The sequence below is a fragment of the Gastrolobium bilobum genome, unplaced genomic scaffold, assembly GCF_033153095.1.
Source record: "Gastrolobium bilobum isolate Gb01-03AN ecotype WA unplaced genomic scaffold, APGP_CSIRO_Gbil_v1 utg909, whole genome shotgun sequence".
NCBI lineage: Eukaryota > Viridiplantae > Streptophyta > Magnoliopsida > Fabales > Fabaceae > Gastrolobium > Gastrolobium bilobum.
Window position 1 is genome coordinate 565,110 of NW_026895707.1, and position 24,676 is coordinate 589,785.

At 39.0% G+C, this 24,676-nt stretch overlaps 1 protein-coding gene across 2 annotated transcripts in view; it reads left to right on the forward strand.

Annotated features, from left to right (window-relative positions):
* The first annotated feature begins 365 nt into the window (after nt 1–365).
* Nucleotides 366–24,676, forward strand: part of LOC133292961 (ABC transporter B family member 25, mitochondrial) — a 31,735-nt gene continuing 7,424 nt past the window's right edge. Inside the window, exons 1-13 of one of the 2 annotated variants that reach the window (XM_061491460.1) lie at nt 366–880; nt 991–1,212; nt 1,345–1,519; nt 3,192–3,253; nt 3,492–3,535; nt 4,981–5,083; nt 5,313–5,420; nt 6,039–6,122; nt 6,237–6,297; nt 13,921–14,066; nt 14,410–14,526; nt 14,970–15,055; nt 22,665–22,753. In XM_061491460.1, the coding sequence (XP_061347444.1) occupies nt 584–880; nt 991–1,212; nt 1,345–1,519; nt 3,192–3,253; nt 3,492–3,535; nt 4,981–5,083; nt 5,313–5,420; nt 6,039–6,122; nt 6,237–6,297; nt 13,921–14,066; nt 14,410–14,526; nt 14,970–15,055; nt 22,665–22,753 (1,594 nt within the window). In that variant the 5' untranslated portion in view covers nt 366–583. Of the gene's footprint in view, nt 881–988; nt 1,213–1,344; nt 1,520–3,191; nt 3,254–3,491; nt 3,536–4,980; nt 5,084–5,312; nt 5,421–6,038; nt 6,123–6,236; nt 6,298–13,920; nt 14,067–14,409; nt 14,527–14,969; nt 15,056–22,664; nt 22,754–24,676 lie in introns of both variants that reach the window. The other variant, XM_061491466.1, reaches the window with a different exon arrangement.

Consider the following 24,676-nt stretch of genomic DNA (forward strand, 5'->3'; position numbering starts at 1 on the left):
TAGCAAGGAAATAAAAATTTAGGGAGCAAAAATTTGGATACAAATATCCCCCTAAAATAACATGTCAAAATTTGATAAGCAAGAATTATTTTGATAATTTCAATTCATTTTTTCAGTAATATTTTATCTTCAACCAAGCATACTTAGAAAACTTCTATCAATTTTTTTGATAATATTTTGATATACCAAATAATTTTTTTTAACTTTTTCATAAAACTTACTTTCTCATCTAATTCCCGTTAATTGTCATTAGATGATAAATTTTGTTTTTCTCCTCTACTACGCTGAAACATAACAATAACACATGTAAAAGTCAAATAGAAGGAAGGGGAAAGGAGGCTAAGCAAGTAAGCATTACTATTGCTATTGCTATTGCTACTGCTACTACCACACAAGAATTTCTCCATCTTCTTCCTTTTAACCAGTCACAGCACACTCAAAACTTTGCCTATCAATAAACAATTTGATTAGGGTTTGTTCCTAAACTTCCCAAATCCGTTGAACTTGAGAAACTTCTTTCTTTCCATTAGACTCATTTGCAGAAGAGAAACAAACAAAGGTGTGAACTTTGGGTTTCAGAAAAATGCTTGCTGCTGTTACTTGTGCGTCTAGGCACCTTCTTCAAATCGATGCCAGACCCACCATTGGTAGTGGTAGTGGCAATCGAGTTCGCTCGCTTTTAAGTGCTTCTGGCATCACCACCACCTCCTCAATTCGCACTACAAGATGTTACGGTTACGGTTATGGAATCAGTTTGAATCACCGCCAACCCAAAACATGCCCAAGTTTACTTTTTGCTATAAAGGGGTTTCTCTCTGATTCATCACCTTCTTCTTCTTCGCAACATGGCAGAGGAACCAGACCTTACCTACCACAATCTGTTCGTTCAAATGCCTGTCTTCTGTTTTCTGTTTTCTTTTTTCTTTTCTTTTAAACAAATAGTTGTGTTGGTTCAAATTCAATGGCTTTGATGCTGATTGTGTGGAACAGAGTTCAACGGTAGATGGGCGAGCGTTGTTCTCAACATCAACTAAAACTGATGATGGAACCCAGAAACAAAAGACAGCTTCTACCATTGCTAAATCACCTCCTGGGGAACAAGTCGCTGATATGAAGATCCTTCGTACACTTGCCAGTTACTTGTGGATGAGAGATAACCTCGAATTTCGGTTTCGGGTTTTTGCTGCATTGGGTTTACTTGTTGGTGCTAAGGTCAGTGACATTGACCTGGTTACTTGTTTATTGTTTTGTGGTTAACCTGCTGATGCTGATAATTGATCCTTGTTATTGGCACTTGATCTCTACTGCTCAGTCTGATGGTTCATGCCTTGTTTTATCTTTCAGGTTCTGAATGTTCAGGTCCCTTTCTTATTCAAGATTGCAGTTGATTGGTTGACGACTGCCACCGGCAATGCTGGTGCTTTTGCTTCTAATTCAACTGCGCTGGCTCTTTTTGCAACCCCGGTGGCTGTGTTGGTTGGATATGGGATTGCACGTACTGGAGCTTCTGCTTTCAATGGTATTTATAAATGAAGTGATTGCTATATAATCACCTGTTTTGTCTACCTGTTGAAGCTGGTCTTACCTATGGGAGTGGAAACCGCATGCTTTACAATTCTAAATTTTTATGCCTAGGCTTCTCAAAGGAAGCACCTGTTGAAGTTATATTTTATGTTCATTGGACCTATATTTATGTTAAAAGATTTAACTTCCGCTCTTTTAAGTATTATCAAAGGGAAGATAAGTAAGTAAGTAGACTTGGAGCGACGATAAGGTATATCCTCAATAGCTGAAATGAACTAATCTAAAACAAAGACAAAAGAAAGGAATCAGTGGAAACTGGGAGTGCAGCAGGGCTGCATATAAGACATGGAAACACCCTTGAAACAGCGATGGGCAGAACAGTCAAGAGAAGTTGAGAACATAACCCTATCCCTAAGAAAATTTGAAGGCAAAGAGACACCCTTAAAGATGCTGATTTCTCAGAAAACTTAAAATTAAATCTGAATAAATCATTACAATGGTTTAAATAGTCTTCCTATGACTGACCCCACAAGTGTAACTAATAAAGTCCTCATCCAATGAGGATTTGGGCTTCATAACTAATTAAGCATCACTTAAAAAGTCAATGTATGACTTTAAAGCACTTAAAGGTCACAATCCAAGCCCAATAATAGCCTAAGGCACTGTCTTCCCAAAACAATAAAATATTGCAGAAATTACTCAAATAACTAGTAATAAATTTCCCCAAAAGGTCCCACTCATAGGCATGTGTGCAAACCAATGATTGATAGCTGATATTGGCATTTGCATGCTTATTAGTCTTCAATGCTGCTGCTAGGAGTGTTAGCAATGAGCTGAGCCGACCTTGGCTGGGCTCAGGTGGCTCAATGATAATTTGCTCAGCTCAAGCTCAATAAGAAACAAGTTCATATTGTTGGCTTGAGTTCAGCTCGCTATGAGCTCATGAGCAGTTCAAGCTCAATGAGCTAAGCTTGAAATTTGTATGTGACTTTTACTCATCTCAAAAATTAAAATCCAATAGCATAGTTGGTTCTGAACAATGTTTGATTAACCAACAGTAGCACCCAATCATTGATTAGCATATACAATATGTTGATTTACCAATAGGTTTCAAGTGAGAACACTATTTTCTTGTAAGAGATGAGAGGAGCTAATATTGGCCTTTCAATCTTACATGGATGGTCAGGATTAGAAGAAGTTAATTAAAGTTCACAATATATATATATAGAGAGAGAGCGCTAGCTAGCTCATGAACTAGTAATCTGAACGTATGAAGTTCAACCTCGGTTCATTTATTAAACGAACCAAAATTTCTAACTCAAGCTCAGCTCATGAGTTCATGAGCCAAGCTCTTTGAGTGGTTAGCTAGCCAAGCGTCAAATAGTGAAAGTTCATGCTCGGTACATTACTGGACGAGCCAATTTCCAACTCAAGCTCAGCTCAAGTTCATAGAGGCTAGCTTATTGATTTGTTAGCGAGCCAAGCCTCATATAGCTCATGAGTTGGCTTGGCTAACTGCCAGCTCTAGCTGCTAGTGTCCTCCATCTGGACATTTGCATTTACATTATTGATGTGGTTACTTTCACCTATGTATTTTTGTGAAGAGGCATGGTTTTCATGATTCATTCTGTTAACTTTTATTTATGGGATGCAACTAATTTTGGCAGAACTGCGGACTGCTATATTTTCTAAGGTAGCACTGCGAACGATTCGATTAGTATCCAGGAAGGTATGCTGCTTTCATGGCTTTGGTATTTCATTGCCCCATCCCTTCAGGAACAACTGATAAGCAATAAGAATTTTTGGTACATCTGTTCTGTATGTATTAATGGGTTACCAGATTTTAGATTAGATTCCTCTTTTAAACAGCTTAAGTTTTTTTTTTTCCCAATCTCTTTTAAAATCATACCTAAGTTGGTTGTACGATGTTAAGATGCTCAATTTACTTTAGTTCCTGACTGTTTCAGGTCTTCTCACACTTGCATGATCTTGACCTTCGGTATCATCTAAGGTATGACATCTGCCATGCTGAGAGGGCTAATATTTTTTTGTTCTATGAAATGTTTATGTTATGCTTTTACAAAACTAAATGGAGAAGAGCAAACTGAGGAAACAAGAATACTAGAGAGAAAGTTAAAGAACCTTCTGCTATTGTTGGGCAACGGGGAGGAGCCCATGGTAGGGGGAGATCTACCATCAAATGGGTTGAGCTACAAACTCTCTATAATAAGTGGGTTCGGACACCAGATCTCAACCCAAAACCTTAAGGCGTTGCTAGATTTATGGATCGTTTCACTTATATAGTCTTCATGACACATTTCTAACAAATATGGGACTTCACTACTCACACTTGAATTTCCAACATTAAATATTTAATTATTTATTAATAGAATAGGGACGGTGAGAATCGAACTCGTTAACATTTGGTCATAGAGGCTTTGATATCATATAAAGAATCATTTTAACCCAAAAGCTTAAGCTAATAGTTATAGGCTACGTTAATGTTTTTATATTATAGTTCCCAAATAGCCATAACCTTATCTTGTCATTTCTTGGTCTTTATGCATACCAATGCAATTCTATAGTTTGAGTTTGATCATCTTTTACTAACTAATTAAGAGATTTTAGAAAGTGCAGACTGAGTATGATCTATCACTATTCATAGCTTAGCGCACCTTTTCTTTTTGGCTAATGTAGGTTTTAACTGTTATTAATGAACATGAATTAAATTTTCTAAACAATTCAAAAATGTTTGCTAGTGTTTTAGTGAACCATCTGATTTAAGTTAAACCAAATTAAATAGATTCATTGTATCTTTTTTTAAAAGATTTTATTTTATTTTTCTTCAGGTTAGTAGCTCCTTGATAAACAAGAGTTAGAAGGTTTGAAATTTTTTAACAAAAACAAGACAGTTATAGTTGCACATTGGATTGTTTCAAGGGTTTTTGTGTAGCTTTTTTAATAGTCTTTAATGAGTCACTTTTAATAGTTTCTATAGTAGCCTTTTACCTAGAATTCTGGGTTATTTCAACAGTTACAGTTTTCTGGTTATATCAGTTCCATCTAGCTTTCTTTCAAATTCCATGAATGTAATTAGTTAAGACCTGATTGTTATAAAGTGGCTTATATTTAATTATGGGCTTGGCCTGATGTGTCTCGCGACCCTAAAAATCTATGTTTGGAACTTTCAATGAGATTTGTGGTGTAAGTGGAACTGGGCCAATAGGGTTTGAGCGTTGATTAGCTACCCTTGTATTGTGTTTATTCGTGCACTTGAGAACGCCAACCAGTCACTACTGAGCACTCTGAAAAAAGATTTAAATGAGAATTTTTATTGACTTAACCATCAAAGCTACAAAATATTCACCTGCATTTATGCTTCTCTGCTTCTGCATTATTAGTGTGTTGTCTATTGTTCCATTGTGTATCCTTCTCACGTAGACATTGTTTTTCCAGTCGAGAAACTGGTGCGTTAAGTAGAATAATTGATCGTGGTAGCCGTGCAATAAATTTCATTCTCTCCGCTATGGTTTTCAATGTAGTACCCACCATATTGGAGGTATGCCTCAGTTATTTCCTTGTTGCTTAGCTTTATGATGTATTTCCCCAATGTTGGTCACTACTCACTGTTAAACACAAAGATATTTAACAGGATCTGCATTTTCACCTGTGACTTCCTGGCGTCGTTGATTTTTTCTTTAATGATCTTTGAAAATTATTTTGTCATCCCAACTCTTGCTTCTTTTGTTCTTGAACAACTTCAGCAGATTTAACATGTATCCATCCAGATATCTATGGTATCAGGTATACTGGCCTACAAATTCGGAGCTCCTTTTGCGTTAATTACATCCCTATCAGTTGCTGCTTATGTTATTTTTACACTGACTATCACACAGGTATGAATCATGCCTTGAACCAATCTAAATATCTAATGTATTTAGGCTTGGAATAGTTTGGTGCTCTCTTATTTTCATTGTTGGTCTTGTCATTTATTTACTGGCATTTTTGTCATTATTTAACTTTTTGTACTTTTAGCCATTTGAATTATGAGGTTAAAATGCTCAGGATCCTAGTTTGCAAAGTCAGGACTTTTCCTTTTTCTTTTATCCATAGTTTTTTAAAGAAACCCCTTTAAAAGGACCATTATACACCACATAGAAGTCACTCGCCAAATTTATCCCAAATCAGCTATAGAGCCAAAGAAACCTCCTTATAATAATGAGCTTTATGCTCCGAAGATCTGCACCCAGTAGTACCCTGGATTGCACATTGCCATTAAAATTTAGCCTATTTACTGCCAAAATCACTTATCGACTTCATAAGCCACTTTAGAAATTTTCCAATCCCTTTTTGTAAAAAATAAAGTTTCAGTTCTCAGTAACAAATATTGTATTTGTGAGTGGCCAACTAAATGAGATGGTAGATGATACTGTGGACTTGTTGAAAAATTCATGACAGACAGGGTTATTAAGGTTATAGCATTTATTTACTCTTAAGTTTGCTGACTTTTTCAGTGGAGGACTAAGTTCAGGAAAGTCATGAATAAGGCTGATAATGATGCTAGTACAAGGGCTGTTGATTCGCTTATTAACTATGAGGTGAGCATTTCAGTCTAATACTGTGTTCTGATTTCTTTATGCTTTTTAATGTTATCTTTATTTTGGTTATTTTGTCACTGACATGGCATTGATTTTTTTCCCCATGTTTTACAGACTGTCAAATATTTCAATAATGAAGTTTATGAAGCTGAAAAATATGATGAGTACCTAAAGAGTAAGTTATGGATTTTTCTGGTCTGATTGAGTTTGAGTTCTTTAGTAACTAGCATAGTTGAAAAGCAGGTAAGCAAAATAGTACTAGTTATTACACATGTATTGCTCTTGGAATGAAAATATCTTGCTACCAATCAATAACTAGATACTAGTAACTGTTGATTCTGTACAATTAGGTTTACATTTTAAAAGAAAATTTTAATAGTGCTGTGTTGGCCCTATAATATTCATCTTTTTCGGTTTAGTTCCTACTTTTTGTCTTTTTTAAAATTTGAAAACCAGTCCGTGTAAATTTTTTTTTCTTACCAAGTCATTTTTCTGTTACACTCCTATCCAAGAATGACCGTTTTATTGCCAATGTTGACACACTAAAAATGAGGTGGATAAATTACATGGCATATTATGTGGAAATGCTTCCCACTGGGGCTAGCATGCCTTCAGCCAGCACTTCTAGAGGACTAGATCTTGCCAAAACCTCACCCACCACCTCAATTGATTCTTACAGGGAATTTGGGATTTAGGAGTGTGGGAATTGATTTTGCATAACTGACACTGACCTAACGTCTACAGTGGCCAAAATAAGTACAGTTGGCAGATACTGATGGAAATGTAACGGAAAGACAACTTAGGAAGAATTTTTATTTATTATTTTTTACAAGGACTGTTATTGGAACTGAGTTCTACTGTTAGAGAAATGGGAGACTAGCTTCTTACACTAGAAATGAATTCTGGAGTTCTTCGAAAGTAAGAACAAACAGAAATGGAAGGTACATAATACACAGACTTCAACAGAGAGTCCCAATCTTAGGAACAGCTAGCCCCATCCAGTACCTCTTCTGTACACAATTATCCTCCTTCCCCCTCTCCCCTTTCTCTGCTTTCAAACGTTTTCTCCAACGGAACTCATACCATCCTCAGTTCTCTCTCCTCTGCTGAATTTACCCAGTGTCTAGGCAAGCTGTTATTAAACCAAGTTGAGCTTGATTAAGTTTCAAATTTAAGACCTGTTTTTCAAGGTTTTTGGGGCTTCCTCAATTCAAATTTTTTATTCTTGTTGTTTGAAGCTACCAAGTGTTGTTTGTTGATGAATTTGGAGAAGTGTGAGTATTGCTGTTTATGTTTGCGTGGAAGGAAGTTTCTTACCGACCATGCATATTGATAGGTATCAGAGATTAATAGAATGAAAACTGATGGAATTTGTAAATGTGTTATTAACTCAGCCTCTTAATCAACAATATATCATTAACATTCTCCAACTGTGAAGTTACAAGTAATTGAAAGCAAAATTACAAGTATGGGAAATACGTAATGATAATGTGAAACAATTCACAATGAGAAATAGCTGCTAAATGATGTACTACCCAGAACAATTAGAGAGGTCTGGTTCTCTCCCAATTCACCCTAAAAGGATGCCCAACTTGCCAAATTCCAAAGATGCCTATTCACACGCTCCCTACCCCTATATGTAACAAACTCAGTAATTGTAATAACACCCCTTTGCTGGAAGCGTGACCTCCCTTTGTTACATTCGGTTACTGTCCACGTGATGCACCTGACGCACCTCACTATCCACGTCAGCAGCCTTCCCACCAAATGTGCTCAGTGTTGCTGACTCATCATTCAGGATCCCTTCATGTTGTTTCTGCCTTCTTTTGTACACCTTCCCAAATCTGCCCCTGCCCACGAACGTATCAATACTCCCCCCCAATTTAACCACCTTGTCCTCAAGGTGGAACAATGGAAATTGGTTATTAATCACGAAAAATTCTTCCCATGTGTTTTCAAAAGAAGGTAAGTGTTTCCATTTGATCAACACTTCCAGATTTCCAAGAGAGTTGTACCTCCATTGTAAAACGTCCTCTGGCTCATATTGTAATTCCCATTCATCAGATAAAATAGGTGGTAAAGGCTGGGTCACTGCTGCAGGTGAGATAGCTTTTTTCAATAAAGAAACATGGAACACTGGATGTACTTTACAATCAAGTGGAAGATCTAGCTTGTAAGCCACTTCGCCCACTCGAGCAACAATTTTGTAAGGGCCATAAAACCGCGGACTCAACTTCTCATTAATCTTGCGTGCCAATGTCTTCAACCTGTAAGGTTGGAGTTTTAAATATACCATGTCACCCACTTCAAAAACCAATTCCCTCCTCTGCTTATTGGCTTGAACCCGCATACGATTTTGAGCTATCACCAAGTGGTCATGCATCTCCTTTAGTACCACATCCCTTTCTTGCAACATTGCTGAAACATCTTCAACCACACAATTCTGGTTGCTGTCCCTGAACAGAGTAGGTGGCTCACAACCATATAAGGCCTTGAATGGTGTCATGCCGGTTGAATCCTTGTATGTGGTGTTGAACCAATATTCAGCCCAAGGCAGCCACTTGGGCCATTGTTTCGGTTTTGGGCTACAAAAACACCTTAGATATGTCTCTAAGCAACGATTGACCACTTCCGTTTGCCCATTAGATTGGGGGTGATATGCAGTGGAGTATTGTAACTTGGAACCAGCCATTTTAAACAACTCAGACCAGAATGTGCTAAGAAAGATCCTGTCACGATCAGACACAATGGTCTTAGGGAACCCATGTAACCGTACTACTTCACGAGTAAAGACTGATGCAATGTCTTTAGCTGAATAAGGATGACAGACAGCCGTGAAGTGAGCATACTTGGTCATTCTGTCAACTACTACGAATATAGTGTCCACCCCAAACGCCTTGGGTAGGCCACCAATGAAATCCATTGACACATCAGCCCACACTTGTGTAGGTAAAGGCAAAGGCTGCAACAACCCCGCAGGTGATAGATTCTGAATTTTGTGTTGTTGGCATACATGACAAGCAGCCACATAATCCTTAATCTCCTTCATCATTCCCTGCCAGTACACCACTCCAGCAATACGTTTGTAAGTCCTGAAAGCTCCTGAGTGTCCTCCCACATGTGAATCATGAAATTCCCGGAGTAACAAGGGAATTAAATGGGACTGTTTTGGAAGGACCAATCTGTTCTGATACAGTAGCCTCCCTCCACACAAAGCAAACCCATTATGTGAAGCAGGATCTAGTAGGAGATCTTGCCGTATAGTGCGCATTACTGGGTCAGCCCTTATTTCATCATCCAGATCATTGAAATGTGCCAAACCAACCTGTGAGATAGCAGAAAATTGCATTTGCCTGGAAAGGGCATCAGCCACCTTGTTCTCTTTTCCCGGCTGGTATTGAATTTCAAAATCGTAACCCAGCAACTTGGAGGCCCACTTCTGCTGTTCTGCATTTAAATTTTTTTGATCAGTAAGGAACTTTAAACTCTTCTGGTAAGTTTTCACCACAAAGTGACTTCCCATTAAGTAATGTCTCCATTTTTGGATGGAAAAAACAATAGCCATCAACTCCTTTTCATAGACAGATTTGCTCATAGCTCTCTGAGAAAAACCTTGGCTTAGGAATGCAACTGGTCTATTCTCTTGCATCAAGACAGCCCCTATTCCCTTACCAGAGGCATCTGTTACAACCATAAATTGCTTGTGAAAATTGGGTAAAGCTAACACGGGGACTGAAATCATTGCTTTTTTTAATCTGTCGAAGGCTTCTTGTGCATCTGGGCCCCACTTGAAATTATCTTTTTTCAACAACTCAGTCAATGGTCTTGCAATCTTCCCATAATCTTTTACAAACTTCCTGTAGTAGCCAGTAAGACCTAAAAACCCCCTCAACCCCTTAATGTTGGAGGGCACTGGCCACTTTTCCATAGCTTCTACTTTCCGGGGATCAGCCATAACTCCTTCCCTTGTAATTATATGGCCCAGGTACTCCACCTGCTGCTGTCCAAACACACATTTTTTTTTATTCGCCACCAGCTGGTGCTGTCTAAGTGCCTCTAGCACCTTCGCAAGATGTATTATATGCTCCTGTTCATCCTGACTATATATCAAAATATCATCAAAAAATACCAAGGAAAATTTCCTAAGGAATGGCCGTAGCACTTCATTCATGAGAGCCTGGAAGGTTGATGGAGCATTGGTGAGACCAAACGGCATCACCAAATACTCATAATGACCCTCATGGGTCCTAAAAGCTGTTTTAGGGATATCCTCCTCCCTCATCCTAATCTGGTTAAACCCAGATTTTAAGTCAAGCTTGGAAAAAATCTTAGCCCCTCCTAATTCATCCAGTAACTCTTCAATCACAGGCATAGGAAATTTATCGGGCACAATGTACTTGTTTAATGCCCTATAATCAACACACACACGCCAACTACCATCTTTTTTTTTGACTAATATTACAGGACTAGCATATGGGCTCACGCTATGCCTTATCCACCCATTTTCCAGCAACTCAGAAACTAATTTTTCAATCTCAGATTTTTGATGAGGAGGATACCTGTATGGACGATTGTTAGGTATTTGGCTACCTGGTTTCAGTGTGATTGCATGGTCCTGCGTTCTCTCTGGAGGTAGTCCCTTGGGTTCACGAAAAAGATCCGCAAACTCTTCCAGCAAATCATTCAACTCTGGCCAAATCATTGCTCCTCCATTGCTCTGATAGGGCCTCTGTTCCACGAGAAATCCAGCGCCTCCATCATATAACGCCTTCACTATGGACTTCATAGATGCCACCGCCCTAGACAGAGAGGGATCCCCTCGGAGTAACACCTCCTTCCCTCCTTGTTCAAATTTCAAGGTCATATCCTTGAAATTAGCCTTGATTTCTCCCAGACCCGTTAGCCATTCCAACCCTAATACCACGTCCGCTCCTCCCAACTCGAACAGATGTAGATCTTGACGAATCTGATGCCCCTGTAACTCCAAGGGTAACTGTCTACACACACCTTGGCAAGACACCCTATGACCGTCGCCAACCTCAACCCAAAACCGGGGTGTATCATCAACCTTCAGCCCCAACCTATCCGCCACGCTTTTGCTGACGAAGTTGTGCGAAGCTCCACAATCAATCAAGGTCACCACTGATTCGCCCCCAACAGTTCCCCACAGCTTCAATGTTTGGTTTGAGGATAGCCCCAAAAGACTGTGCATGGATATTTGGAGAGCCTCCTCTCCTTCCTGCTGCTCTGCTGCGGTTATGTCGTCAGCTCCCCCTTCTAACTCGTTCCCTTCATCTCCTTCTTCGTCTACGATGAGCACCTGTAGCTGTCGCACCTTGCATCGATGGGTTGGATTCCATCGCTCCTCACACTTGAAACAGAGACCTAAACGCGATCTCTCTTGCATCACCGCTTGTGGTAATCGCCGGCCAAAACTCCGCCCGCCTGAACTTGCTTGGTTTTCCATCTGGGTAGGACTTCCGTGGTGAGAGCTTGGCGTATTGGAGCTTGCTTTCGTAGTGGCTGAGTGTGTAGAGGCTTCCATCGCAGGTGTCTTTGGACCGCTTAAGTTGGGTTGACCCGAATTAGAAAAACGGGCCGATCCATAACCCGATCCGCTTCTGGTGGTTTGGGCCCATCTACTAGCCCCAATTCCATTACTCAAGCCCACTCGTCCAACTCCCTCAGCAACCCACGCTTGGTTCCTCCGTTCTATCTTCGTGGCGAGCTTCATCATCTCGGAGAGTCTGTTCATGGGATGCATGAGCAACTCTTCTCGAAGACTATCAGCTAAGCCGTTGAGCCACGCCCCTCGAAGCACTTCTTCATCTTCGAACCTCAAGTGACTTACTATTTTCTCAAAAGCTACCCTGTATTCAGCCACGCTCCCAACTTGTTTTAGCGTGAACAGAGCACGATAAGGGTTATCCTCCATCTCCGGTTGAAATCGGCTCAAAACGTCCGTCCTGAAACGTGCCCAGTTTGCGTTGGGGGAATTAATCTCCCACCATTGGAACCAATTTAAAGCTTCTCCTTCCATCACCAATAATACCGCTGGTAATTTCTCCTCATCTGTTAATCCGTTTACTCGGAAGTATCGCTCCACCTTATTCAACCATCCGAAGACATCCTCCCCGGAGAAAACAGGAATCTCTAACTTCCTTTCCTGTGCATTTAAGAAATTTCCCCCAGTACCACCGTTGGTTCCCGTCGAGCCCGTTCCTTCGGTGTTAAATTGTCCTGCCGTTCTGATATTTATCACTGCATCCAACCTTCTCAGTATTTCCGCCTGACTCGCCTCCGTGTTTCTCACCCTTTCGGATAGTTCGTCAAATCTAGCCTCCATACTGCGCGTCACCACCATTCAAGTTCTCCCTGGGATCGAATAGGCTCTTATACCAATTGATAGGTATCAGAGATTAATAGAATGAAAACTGATGGAATTTGTAAATGTGTTATTAACTCAGCCTCTTAATCAACAATATATCATTAACATTCTCCAACTGTGAAGTTACAAGTAATTGAAAGCAAAATTACAAGTATGGGAAATACGTAATGATAATGTGAAACAATTCACAATGAGAAATAGCTGCTAAATGATGTACTACCCAGAACAATTAGAGAGGTCTGGTTCTCTCCCAATTCACCCTAAAAGGATGCCCAACTTGCCAAATTCCAAAGATGCCTATTCACACGCTCCCTACCCCTATATGTAACAAACTCAGTAATTGTAATAACACCCCTTTGCTGGAAGCGTGACCTCCCTTTGTTACATTCGGTTACTGTCCACGTGATGCACCTGACGCACCTCACTATCCACGTCAGCAGCCTTCCCACCAAATGTGCTCAGTGTTGCTGACTCATCATTCAGGATCCCTTCATGTTGTTTCTGCCTTCTTTTGTACACCTTCCCAAATCTGCCCCTGCCCACGAACGTATCACATATTTCTAGTGGTCTGTTGCATGTCTTACTATCAGTGTCTCTTCATCATTGGCCACATCACAGTCCAATATTTTTTATGGCTGTGTCATTCCAGCCACATTCTTGCTGTGTTATCTTTCTGTTAAGGCCCCATTTTGTTGTCTCCCAGCATTTAGTAGTGTTTGGGATGTCTAATTTTTTGTATGGTCTCTATGGAATACATTGTTTGGCCTTTTTGATGAACGCTGGGTGTGCCCTTGGTCCTTGGACCAATTCTCTTCTCTCCTTTTCCATCAAATTCCCATAGTTTCAACACCACTAGTAAGTAGTAATGAACAGTGTATATTTCCTCCTTTAATTAGATGCTTTATTAAAAACACAATTATTTAATTTTTTCATAAGTAAAGAAAAATTTGTTATCTTCAAAATATTCATTTTATAATTTTTCTTGCCAATTCTGTCATGCAAAATTATTTATACTACATATTGAAGGCTTTAATTGATTGTAAGTTATGTAAAAAGATTTTATACCTTTAAGTCTATTTTTGAAAAAAAATCTGAAGAAATTTAATACTAACTAAGTTTCATGAATATATTTTATCAAATGAAACAAAATAATAAAGAATTTGGAGACAGTTTTAATGAGCTATGTGTTAATGTAAGTGTTTGAAATTTGATCCTCTGTTAACTGACAATTTCTTTTATTCTTTCTGTTCCATTATGTCCTTTTTACTACCTTTAATCTTTTTATTTCTTATTTTATCAACAAAACAACAGTTATGGAAGCTTCTCTAATTTCATCCATGCTTATTTTCTTAGTTCTTCTGTTTAATTGGTATTGCTTGTGCTTTTGTGGTTTGTAATGTCATTATTCAGGGTATGAGGATGCTGCTCTGAAAACACAACACAGTCTTGCTTTGTTGAACTTTGGTCAAAATATTATATTTAGTACTGCTCTTTCAACAGCAATGGTGCTGTGTTCTCATGGTATCATGGATGGCACAATGACTGTTGGCGATTTGGTAAAGTTTCATCAAATTAAATTCTGGGTTTAGGGCCTGGGTAGTTTTTCTTCATTGAAGTTTTTATTTGTTCTTTGATGTTCGTGTTTACTTTTACATTTAGGAGGATCCCTAATCCTCCCATAGTCCCATCTCTTTGTAATTATCTTCTCTTATTAAATTTCTTTTTTTATAAAATAAAAACCTCTCCCTATAAAATCCCGACTTGCGAGGGTTGGGGTGAGGGAAATCCTTGTCTCTATCCTCGCAAAACGGGGTTTCAAAAATATTGAAGTTAAATATTATAAATTCAATCCTTATTTATTAATAATGATCTGGATTATAATCTAAATTCAATATGTAGGTGATGGTGAATGGGCTTCTCTTCCAGCTATCTCTTCCACTCAATTTCCTTGGTAGTGTTTATCGTGAGACTATACAGAGTCTAATTGACATGAAGTCCATGTTTCAGTTACTTGAGGTATCTTCTCCATGGAACTTTAAAATACTGCAATAGTTAAATTTAAATGTGTATTGTTGATTATGAAATTTCTTTCTTTCGCCTCCTTATGTACTCGTGCGTGAGAGGGTAGTAGACAAATACTACCATATATGAGTTTATGATATGGGTTACTAGAAATTTTGGTAACATGGATAATTGTGTAGTTGCTTCTTATTTGTGTTATTATTATTTCTTCCTCATTTTTCTGTTTAATATTCTGGGTGGTTTTGTTCTTTCTAATGATGAAATTTTTACGTTCTTGTGAGTTTCATGAAGTAATTGCAAAAGAAGCATTTTCTCTGTAACTATGTTCGTAATGCCTGTATTGTGACCTTTATTTAATCAAAGACATGTTGCAATTTTCTCTACCTGCCTGATTGTTTGATACTGCATGTTTCCTTTTTCAATAATTATTATTACAGGAAAGAGCAGACATCAAGGATAAAGACAATGCAATACCTCTGAGATTTAATGGGGGTAACATCCAATTTGAGAATGTACATTTCGGGTGTGTGATTGTCTCTTTACTACATAATGTACACCATTCATATAGATTGACTTTTGGCTAACATATATGGTGATATTAGTGGAGATTGATTGATGCCGTGCAAGATTAAGGAAACTCATTGTCTTTTTAATTGCCTGCAGCCATATTGTGTTTTGGGGTATCTCTGTATTTGTCCTTAATAGGCCCATTAAAGAATAGTTTTAGGATATACCTATGAATATTGTACCATTTTTTTCCTCAGTATTTGCGTTGTCTTGCTTATATTGTCTAACTTTTGCACTCTTTCTAGTTGGTTTTCTCATTGTTCAACTCGCCTAAAAGCTTAAGCATTTAGGTAGAAGCTCAAGCATTTAGGTAGAAGCTCATGAACGACTTTATCTCTATTGAAAAAAATTTCTGTATATTGATATTGAATAAATTACATGAGTGTGTATTTATACAAGAAAGAATCACTAAGAATGACTCAACGATGACTAATCAATCCTAATCACAATCAATTCTAATCAATCCTAATCTATCATAATCAATCCTAATTAATAGGAAATAAAAACGGAAACATATTTGAATTCTGATTTTCTACACTCCCCCTCAAGTTGGGAGGTAAATGTTGATCATTCCCAACTTGCCAATCAAGTCTTCGAATGCTGGACGGTGTAGGCCCTTGGTAAGGATATCTGCAGTTTGTTCTTTGGTTGGAACATATATCATACGCACACTTCCATCATCTAATTTTTCTTTGATGAAGTGACGATCAACTTCCACGTGCTTTGTTCGATCATGATGCACAGGATTTTGAGCAATGCTAACAGCTGTCTTGTTGTCACAATATAGTTTTATTGGTAGGGAATATGAAATCTTCAACTATTGAAGAAGTCTTCTCAACCAGATTCCTTCACAAACTCCATGAGCTAAAGCTCGAAATTCTGCTTCAGCACTACTTCTTGCAACCACTGTTTGCTTTTTGCTTCTCCAAGTAATAAGATTTCCCCACACATAGGTGCAATAGCCTGAGGTAGATCTCCTGTCTACTGATGAGCCTGCCCAATCTGCATCAGTGTAGATTTCAATTGTCCTTTTATACCCCTTTTTAAAGAATAATCCTCTTCCTGGAGTGTTCTTGAGGTATCTAAGCACCCTATAGACTGCACTAAGATGCTTATCCTTGGGTGAGTGCATGAATTGACTAATCATACTCACCGCAAAGACAATGTCAGGACGCGTATGAGATAAGTAAATTAGTTTACCAACCAATCGCTGATATTGTTCTTTATCCACCTCATTTCCATCTTCAATACCTAACTTGGTATTAGGTTCCACAGGTGTCTCAACAGGTTTACACCCTAACATTCCTGTTTCCAACAAAAGATCTAGAACATATTTCTTTTGTGTGAGAGTGATGCCTGTTTTGCTCCTAGCAACTTCCATACCAAGGAAATATTTGAGAGTGCCAAGGTCTTTGAGTTCAAATTGAGCTGCTAGAAATTTCTTCAAGATGTTCAATTCCTCAATATCATCACCTGTAAGAATTATATCATCTACATATACAATAAGAATAGCAATTTTACCATCCTTAGAGTGTTTGTGGAAGAGAGTATGATCAGTCTGTGCTTGAATGAAGCCTCTTCTTTTGACTGCTTGTGTGAATTTGTCGAACCATTCTCTGGGAGACTGTTTCAATCCATATAGAGACTTTTTTAGTTTACTCACTGATCCATTTCCCTTTTCAAAACCAGGTGGAGGATCCATATAGACTTCTTCATGTAAGTCACCATTTAGGAATGCATTCTTCACATCTAATTGTTGCAGAGGCCAATCTAGGTTGGCAGCAAGAGATAAGAGAACTCGGATGGTATTGACTTTAGCAACCGGAGCAAAAGTCTCATGATAATCTATCCCATCAGTCTGAGTGAATCCCTTTGCAACCAATCTTGCCTTGTATCTGTTGATGCTATTATCTGCATTGAATTTTATTGTAAACACTCATTTGCATCCTACTGCCTGTTTTCCCTTAGGTAGGGTCACTATATCCCAAGTTCCATTTCTTTCTAAAGCATTCATTTCTTCAAAGACAGCATCCCTCCATTTTTTATCATCGAGAGCCTCATGTATATTTCTCGGTATCTTTGTACTATCCAACATAGTATTGAAAGCACGGAACCCTGGGGACAACTTTCCATATGAAATACGATTAGAAATAGGATGAGTAGTACAAGATCAAGTACCTTTTTTGAGAGCAATGGGCAAGTGTAGATCATTTTCACCATGACACTCAAGTGTTGGGGTGCTGGAACTAGAACATGGTTCAGAATCCTGGCAGTGTAGAGGCTTTGGGTTATTCACACTTTGAGGAGGCTTTCGCCTGCTATAAACTTGTCCCCATTTTGAGGAGGCTCCTGATGGTGAGGATTCTGTAGCTCCCCCTGTTTCCAAAAGTAGAGGTAATACTGTGGCATCAATAGGTTCCCATGACTGATCTTCATCTACACCTATAGACTCCCCCTGAAGAGAACTCAAGGGGAAGAAAGGGTCATTCTCAGAAAAAGTGACATCCATAGAGACAACGACCCTACGAAGAGAGGGAGAATAACACTTATAGCCACGTTGAGTAGGAGAATAACCAATAAAGACACACTGGAGAGACTTAGGATCAAGTTTAGACCGTTGATGGGAGGGAATATGGACAAATACAACGCAACCAAATAACTTGAGAGGTAAGGAGGAGACGCCTCGGAAGGAAGGGAAGGTACGAAAAAGACTAGAAAGAGGAGACTGAAATTTTAGAATGCGAGATGGCATTCGATTTATTAGATACGAGGCAGTGAGAACGGCCTCTCCCCAAAGATATTTAGGAACACTCGTGGTAAACATAAGAGCCCGAGCAACTTCAAGGAGATGTCGATTTTTTCTTTTTGCAACTCCGTTTTGTTGGGGTGTGTCAGGACACGAGCTTTGGTGAAGGATGCCATGTTGGGAAAGATATTCTCCAAGAATAGAGTTAAGATACTCTTTGCCATTATCTGTACGAAGAATTTGTATAGCAACTTGGAATTGGGTTTGAACAATGGCATGAAATTTTTTAAACACGGATGCAGTATCGGACTTGTCCTTTAGAAGATATACCCAACAGACTCGGGAATGGTCATCAATGAAGGTAATGAACCATCGAGTACCTGAAATATTTTTAACACGGGCTGGACCCCATATGTCACTATGAATTAAGGAAAATGGAGAAGAGTCATGGTGAACTTTAGAAGGATAATGAGCACGAGTATGCTTGGAAAGTTGACAAATATCACAAGAAAACAAACTAGGACTTTTATTAATAAATAAGTTTGGTAACAATTTCTGAAGATAAATAAAATTTGGATGGCCTAGCCTACGGTGCCACAGCATAACATCATTACATGAATCAAAAGGAAACATAGAGTTTTTTTCTACGAAAACAGCTTCATGAGTCACATCCTCCTCAAAGTAGTAAAGTCCACCATCCTCTCTAGCACTGCCAATCATCCTCTCCGAGTCCTGTTCCTGAAAAACACAACCATGTGGAAAGAATTTAGCAAAGCAATGCAACTCAGAAGTTAGCTTGCTAATGGAAATGAGATTACAAGCCAGAGAAGGAACATAAAGAACTGATGTCAAATTAATCAGCTTAGAAAGTTTAATGGTTCTGTGTCCCGCAATGTGGGAAAAACTGCCATCGGAGATCTTGACCCGAGAAGGTTCAGAATATGGAGTGTATGAACAAAACAAGCCAAGATTACCTGTCATATGATCAGAGGCTCCAGAATCAAGGATCCAATGATTTTGACTATCAACATGGAAAGCTGTACCTTTCTGGACCACATTACTAGTGGCCTTAGGAGGTTGAGTCAAAAGTCTCTGAAGTTGTTCAAACTGAGTCTTGCTAAGAAAGACACCATCAGAGTCAGAGGATGCATGAGGCTCATCAACCTTGTCATCAGTAGAGACCTGATATGCACGACCTTTATTTTGTCCTTTGGGCTTCCAATTTGCAGGTTTCCCGTGGATTTCCCAACATTTCTCGCGGGTATGACCAATTTTATTGCAGTGGGTGCACCATGGACGACCATCCCGTTTTGATTCTCCAGAGGAACGGTCAATGGTACGGTTGGCAGCTAATGCAGACATATCATCAGACTTATCAAGCGACTCCTTTTCTCCCAGCATAACTCTCCGTTACCGTTCAACCGGTGATTAGTGACCTGCAAACCTAAGTTGTCTTCAGAGGGCTGAGAATTTGGGGCAGATGAGGAGGCGAAAGAACGATTCGAGGAAGCCATGAATAGAAAGTGAAGGTTTGACCGTGGACCCAAATTTTTTTTTTCTCCGATTTGATATCTGACACCTGGAACAGGGACAGAGGAGGCCGACGAGGTGATCTGGGCAGCTCGCGCCGGAAAAAGAGTCCGGGAAGGCGGCGCGTGGACTACACGCGCCGAAGAAGGGCCGCGCGTGGGCGGTCTGACGGCGACGGGTCCGGCTGCGTTCAACTCGTCGGAGCCTTCTGAGTTGAATGATACCTCCACCTTCTTGATTGGAGGTCTGTAGGTATGGTTTTCTAGGATTTGGGTTTAGGTGGGATTGTGTTTGGGTGGTTTTGGGATGGTTTCAGCCTTGAAGGTGGCTGATTTAGGGTAGGAACGAACCTGCTCTTGATACCATATTGAAAAAATTTTATGTATATTGATATTGAATAAATTACATGAGTGTGTATTTATACAAGAAAGAATCGCTAAGAACGACTCAGCGATGACTAATCAATCCTAATCACAATCAATTCTAATCAATCATAATCAATCTTAATCAATCATAATCAATCCTAATTAATAGGAAATAAAAACGGAAACATATTTGAATTCTGATTTTCTACAATCTCTAACACATTGTCATGCAAGAGTTTTATGGTCTTGAAGTGTTGACAATTCATAAGCCTACCTTATGAAGAATAGGGATAGGGTTGCAAGAATCAAACTCTTGTCCACTTGGTCATAAGACTAACGTCATATCAAGGACCAACTCTCTTTTAGGTAGTGACCCAAGAATGATATCCTCCTAAACATATAAGGAGGATAATATATCCTCCAAAACAGAAAAACAAGTCATAACAATGAAGAGGAAAGAATCAAGAATTCAGATATAGCCACGAGAACACCAAAGAGGAGTCATAAAAATGATTCAATCATGTAACAAGTTTTGGGGTATGGAGACACCTTTAAAGATCCAAGCATTCATTCTGACCAAATATACCAAAGGGCTACATAAACTGCATGCTGTAAAAAAAATTTATTCTAATTATAACTGACCATAAATGGCTCCAGAGAAAAAAGGACACACTCTGTACCCACCAAGAACCCTAAACAAATGTTCTATAAGAAAGCAGCCTCATTTAGGGGTGATCATGGGTTGGGTTGAGTCTGTTTGAGACAAAAATAAAAACTGAACTGATCAAATTTTGTCTGGTTGAGAGAATTTTTTTTTATCTACCCAAACCAATCCAACGCGATTATAGGTGGGTTGGTTCAAGTCATGATTGGGTAGAGATTTTTTTTTTCTTTTAAAAAAATTCCACCAAAATGTCATCATTTTATATTTAAATGTTTTAAAAATAACTAAAATAATATTTTAAAGAAAATTTAAAGCTAAAGTGATTGATTGGTTTAGATTTAAATCGGGTTGAAAAATGAATAATTTGGTATCCAAACTGTTTGAGGTTGGGTTGACCAAAAGTAACTTAGATAACCTAACCCGTTTTTAATGGATTGGGATACGAACCTTGGGAGAGCCTCACCTCAAAAGCTAGTTCAAGAGGTAGGAGAGCCCAAAGTCTATATAAACCCCACATTGGTCACCCATATAACCAATGTGGGACTCCAAGTCCCATACCTTGGAGTAGGATTGTAACATTTCTCCACGCTCCGCAGCCCCGACACCTATGCGGGCTAGTTTTGTGCTAGTTTTTTTATTATCCCTGGGCAGAACACTACAATGCCAGCGTCACCACTTGCGTTGCTCCATTGCAACTGGGAGACATAGTGGTAGTCTCTGATACCAATTGGTACGAATCTTGGGAGAGCCTTATCCAAAAAGTTAACTCAAGAGGTAGGAGAGCTCAAAGTCCATATAAACCCCACATTAGTTACCCATATAACCAATATGGGACTCCAAGTCCCATAACTTGGAGTAGGATCGTAACAGATTGGTTCAGCTCGATCTGGTCTGATCATCAGATCAATTTAGATCCATGATTATCCACCACTAGTTGTCTTATAATGCAAATGTAATTGTTCTTCTTTGGCTGAGGTAGAACTGCACATAAAACACATATAAGGATAAAGAGAAGTGTGAGGCCTACATATTTTTAATAATTCATTTCTATGGATCCTAATAATAAGTACAATTGTCTAAACAAAATACTTTACTTAAGAGGGTGCTTTGTACGTCCAAATGGGTTTATCAAGAAGGAACTTCATATGATTAGGAGAGTCAATTAGAAATTGAAAGGACTTACAAGAAAACATGCCAAAAGAATTTAGAGTCCAAATACTCCTATCTGGATTAGCAGAATGAGAAGAATCAAATAATGTGAGTCTGGAAATGATTGAAAACTTTTAACGCATGAATTATGCAGAGTGGAGATATGATTAAAACAAAGAAAATCAGTATAGATGAATTTAATGTTATATGATTCTAAATCCTTTGGAATAAATTTTTTGTTTGGTATATAAGTCTGGGTGTTCCCTTGACTTTTAGAGAAATTTCTTTTGGTTTATTTTGAAGCTAACAAAAGGAAACTGAGGACATAGTTTTGTGGAAGCATGTAGTCTTTGTTATTTTTTGGTGTCTTCTGTTGGAGTGTAATGATGAATTTTTAAGCGTCTCAATTTGCTCCAAAATATGCTTTACCCTTTTTTTCTCTTACCTTTTTTTATCTTTTTGTTTGGTTTCTCTTTGGTGCTCTGCTTATGTTGTTTCAAGGGAGTTTCCTTGTTTGTTATGTAGAGAGATTGACCAGCCTTCTACAGTCCTGACTCTTTTTCTTTCTTGTTCTTTTCATGTTCTGTTTTGGAGGATATCTTATCCCTAATTGTGCTTTACTTTTCTCTCTGGTAAAGTTATTTTGCCATAAAACAGTAAAATTACATGCTAACAATTTGACATTTTTCTTATTTTTATGCTGATATCAATCAATAAATATTTGAATATATAAAGATGATTTAACAAAAAATTGTAGATGTAACTATATGGATTTTATGCCTCGTTCAAACTTTTGGGTAAGAACTTGGATGGAGAGATAGTTGGTATGGATATATTTGTTAGAATTAAACAAAACCTGATTACCTACTTCTTCATTTTTATTAGAAAATAAAAAATAGTAGATAAATGGTAGCGCCTGGTTCATATTAATAATTAATCATTTTAGTTAGATGTTACTTGCTAATAAGTTACAGAATAAGTGGCATGGAAGCTTGTATTTGACAAAATATAACATTTGCACCTCTATTACAAAGCTAACATGCTGATCAAATTTTACGTTTGAGTTTTGACTAATATTTGTGTGATTGTATGATGCATGCTATCACTTCAGTTACCTCACAGAAAGAAAGATACTAGATGGAGTATCACTTGTTGTGCCGGCTGGTAAAAGTGTGGCAATTGTTGGGACTAGTGGAAGTGGTAAGGTTCAGCATGATGAAATTCTATTTTTTATTAAATTATTTTACTTGCAGATTGTCATTCGAAATTTTTTCCAGCTGCCTACGGTTTTAGAGGAATAATCCAACTTCCTAAGATAGATTGTGTCCTTTATTGAGCCTTGGCATAACGGTTAGTGTTGTTGCCATGTGACCTAAAGGTCACAACTCACAAGTTCGATTGATTAAATCATTCTCTTGCAAGTGCAAGGTAAGTCTGTCTACTATAGATCCACACAATGGGTCTAATGGACCATGTGCAATCCTTCTAACCATTCAAAGCCCAGTATTAAATCCACTGCATTAAGGTTAAAGACAAAAAAAATCTTGAATCACAGATGGATTAGGTAGTTCCAGCACTTCCCCTTTACAGCGGCTAGAGCTTTGAACCTTGTGACCATACCCAACCTGCACTATGAATTCCCAACTTGTGTCCATGGCTAAACACAGAGCTTCCACCACCACTTGAGCGATGAAATTATGTGAAGCTCCAGTATCTATAAGCAACACTCCCCCGTCCTTTCACACGGCCCCACAATTTTAATGAGCGACTGGTTGTGAGACCTACCACACTATGAGCACCTAATTGTAAAGTTTCATCCATCGCTACAGCTTCTCCTTCCCCCGCGATAATTTCTTTTTCTAGTAAGTCCGAGCCTTCCCCCAAAATCATCACATTCAGTCGAGGGTCTTGACACACATGTCCCGGAGAAAATGGTGCATCACATCGGAAACAAAGATTGCGTCTTCGGCAATCTTCGTACTCTTCTTGTAAGAGCCGTCTGAATTGCATTCCCCGTTGGTCGCCACTCGCCGTCGTCGCGCTGCCTTGGGTGGAGTTGCTTTGGTCAGCTATTCCCCATATGGATCGATTAAGGTTCCTGTTTGCCATTGAATGTTGATTTCTCCCTTCACCTTGGGTATTACGATGTTGGATGATATCTGTGGCCCATTTCGATTCTGTTGTGCTTCCACTAATGGCCCATTTCGTGTGTCTCTGTTAGTAAGTGCTGAACGACCCAAAAACCCGGATCCACTTCCTGACCCAGTTCCCACTTTGCCCACAAACGACCCATTTCTTCCCAGTATCGTTTCTTTCTCCTCCACCCTCTGTGCTAGCTTCATCATTTGCCCCAAATCGCTAGGAGAATGTAAACGAATTTCAGCGCGAGTTTCCTCCCTCAAACCTATCAGGAAGGCAACTTGCATCATGTTCTTATCTGCATGTCTTAGAGGAGCAGAGAACACCTCAAATTGTTCTCTGTACTCTGCCACTGACCCATTCTGTCTTAAGCCCATTAACGCCTCATATGGATTCCCAGATGAAGAGATATGGAATCGTCGTAGAATTGCTGCCCTAAATGCTATCGAATCGACCATTGGGTTTCTGGGTTCCTACCATTAGACCAGCTTAGTGCTCTGCCCTCCAAGCATATCGCCGCCATTTCTACCTGTTCTTCAGCTGGAATACGGTTGACACGAAAATAACGTTCGACTTTGAAGATCCACCTATAGGGGTCCTCTCTAGTGAAGTAAGGTACTTCGACACGCCTCATTCTCTCTTTGTCCCTATGATTTCCTTCATTCCGAGGTGTTCTGTTTCCGGCTCCTTCCTCGTTTGTCTCAGAGCGTCTTCTCGCTCCTGCCTCTCTTTGATCTACTCGATCAATGAACTCAAGGATAGACTCCCTGAGTTGGCAAACTGACTCCTCCACCCTAATCAATCGTCCTTCCTGTAACACCCCGTTCTAGAACCGGATTGTTATCATTGCGTACGACATTAAGCGCAGTTACAATCACATTGGTTCAATTAGAAAACCGGATAAATTTTTCCTTTTTAAACAAGCCGGATTTAAATAACCAAGTGCGTGATCATAACTATATATACTTCGCGGAATAGTGGGAC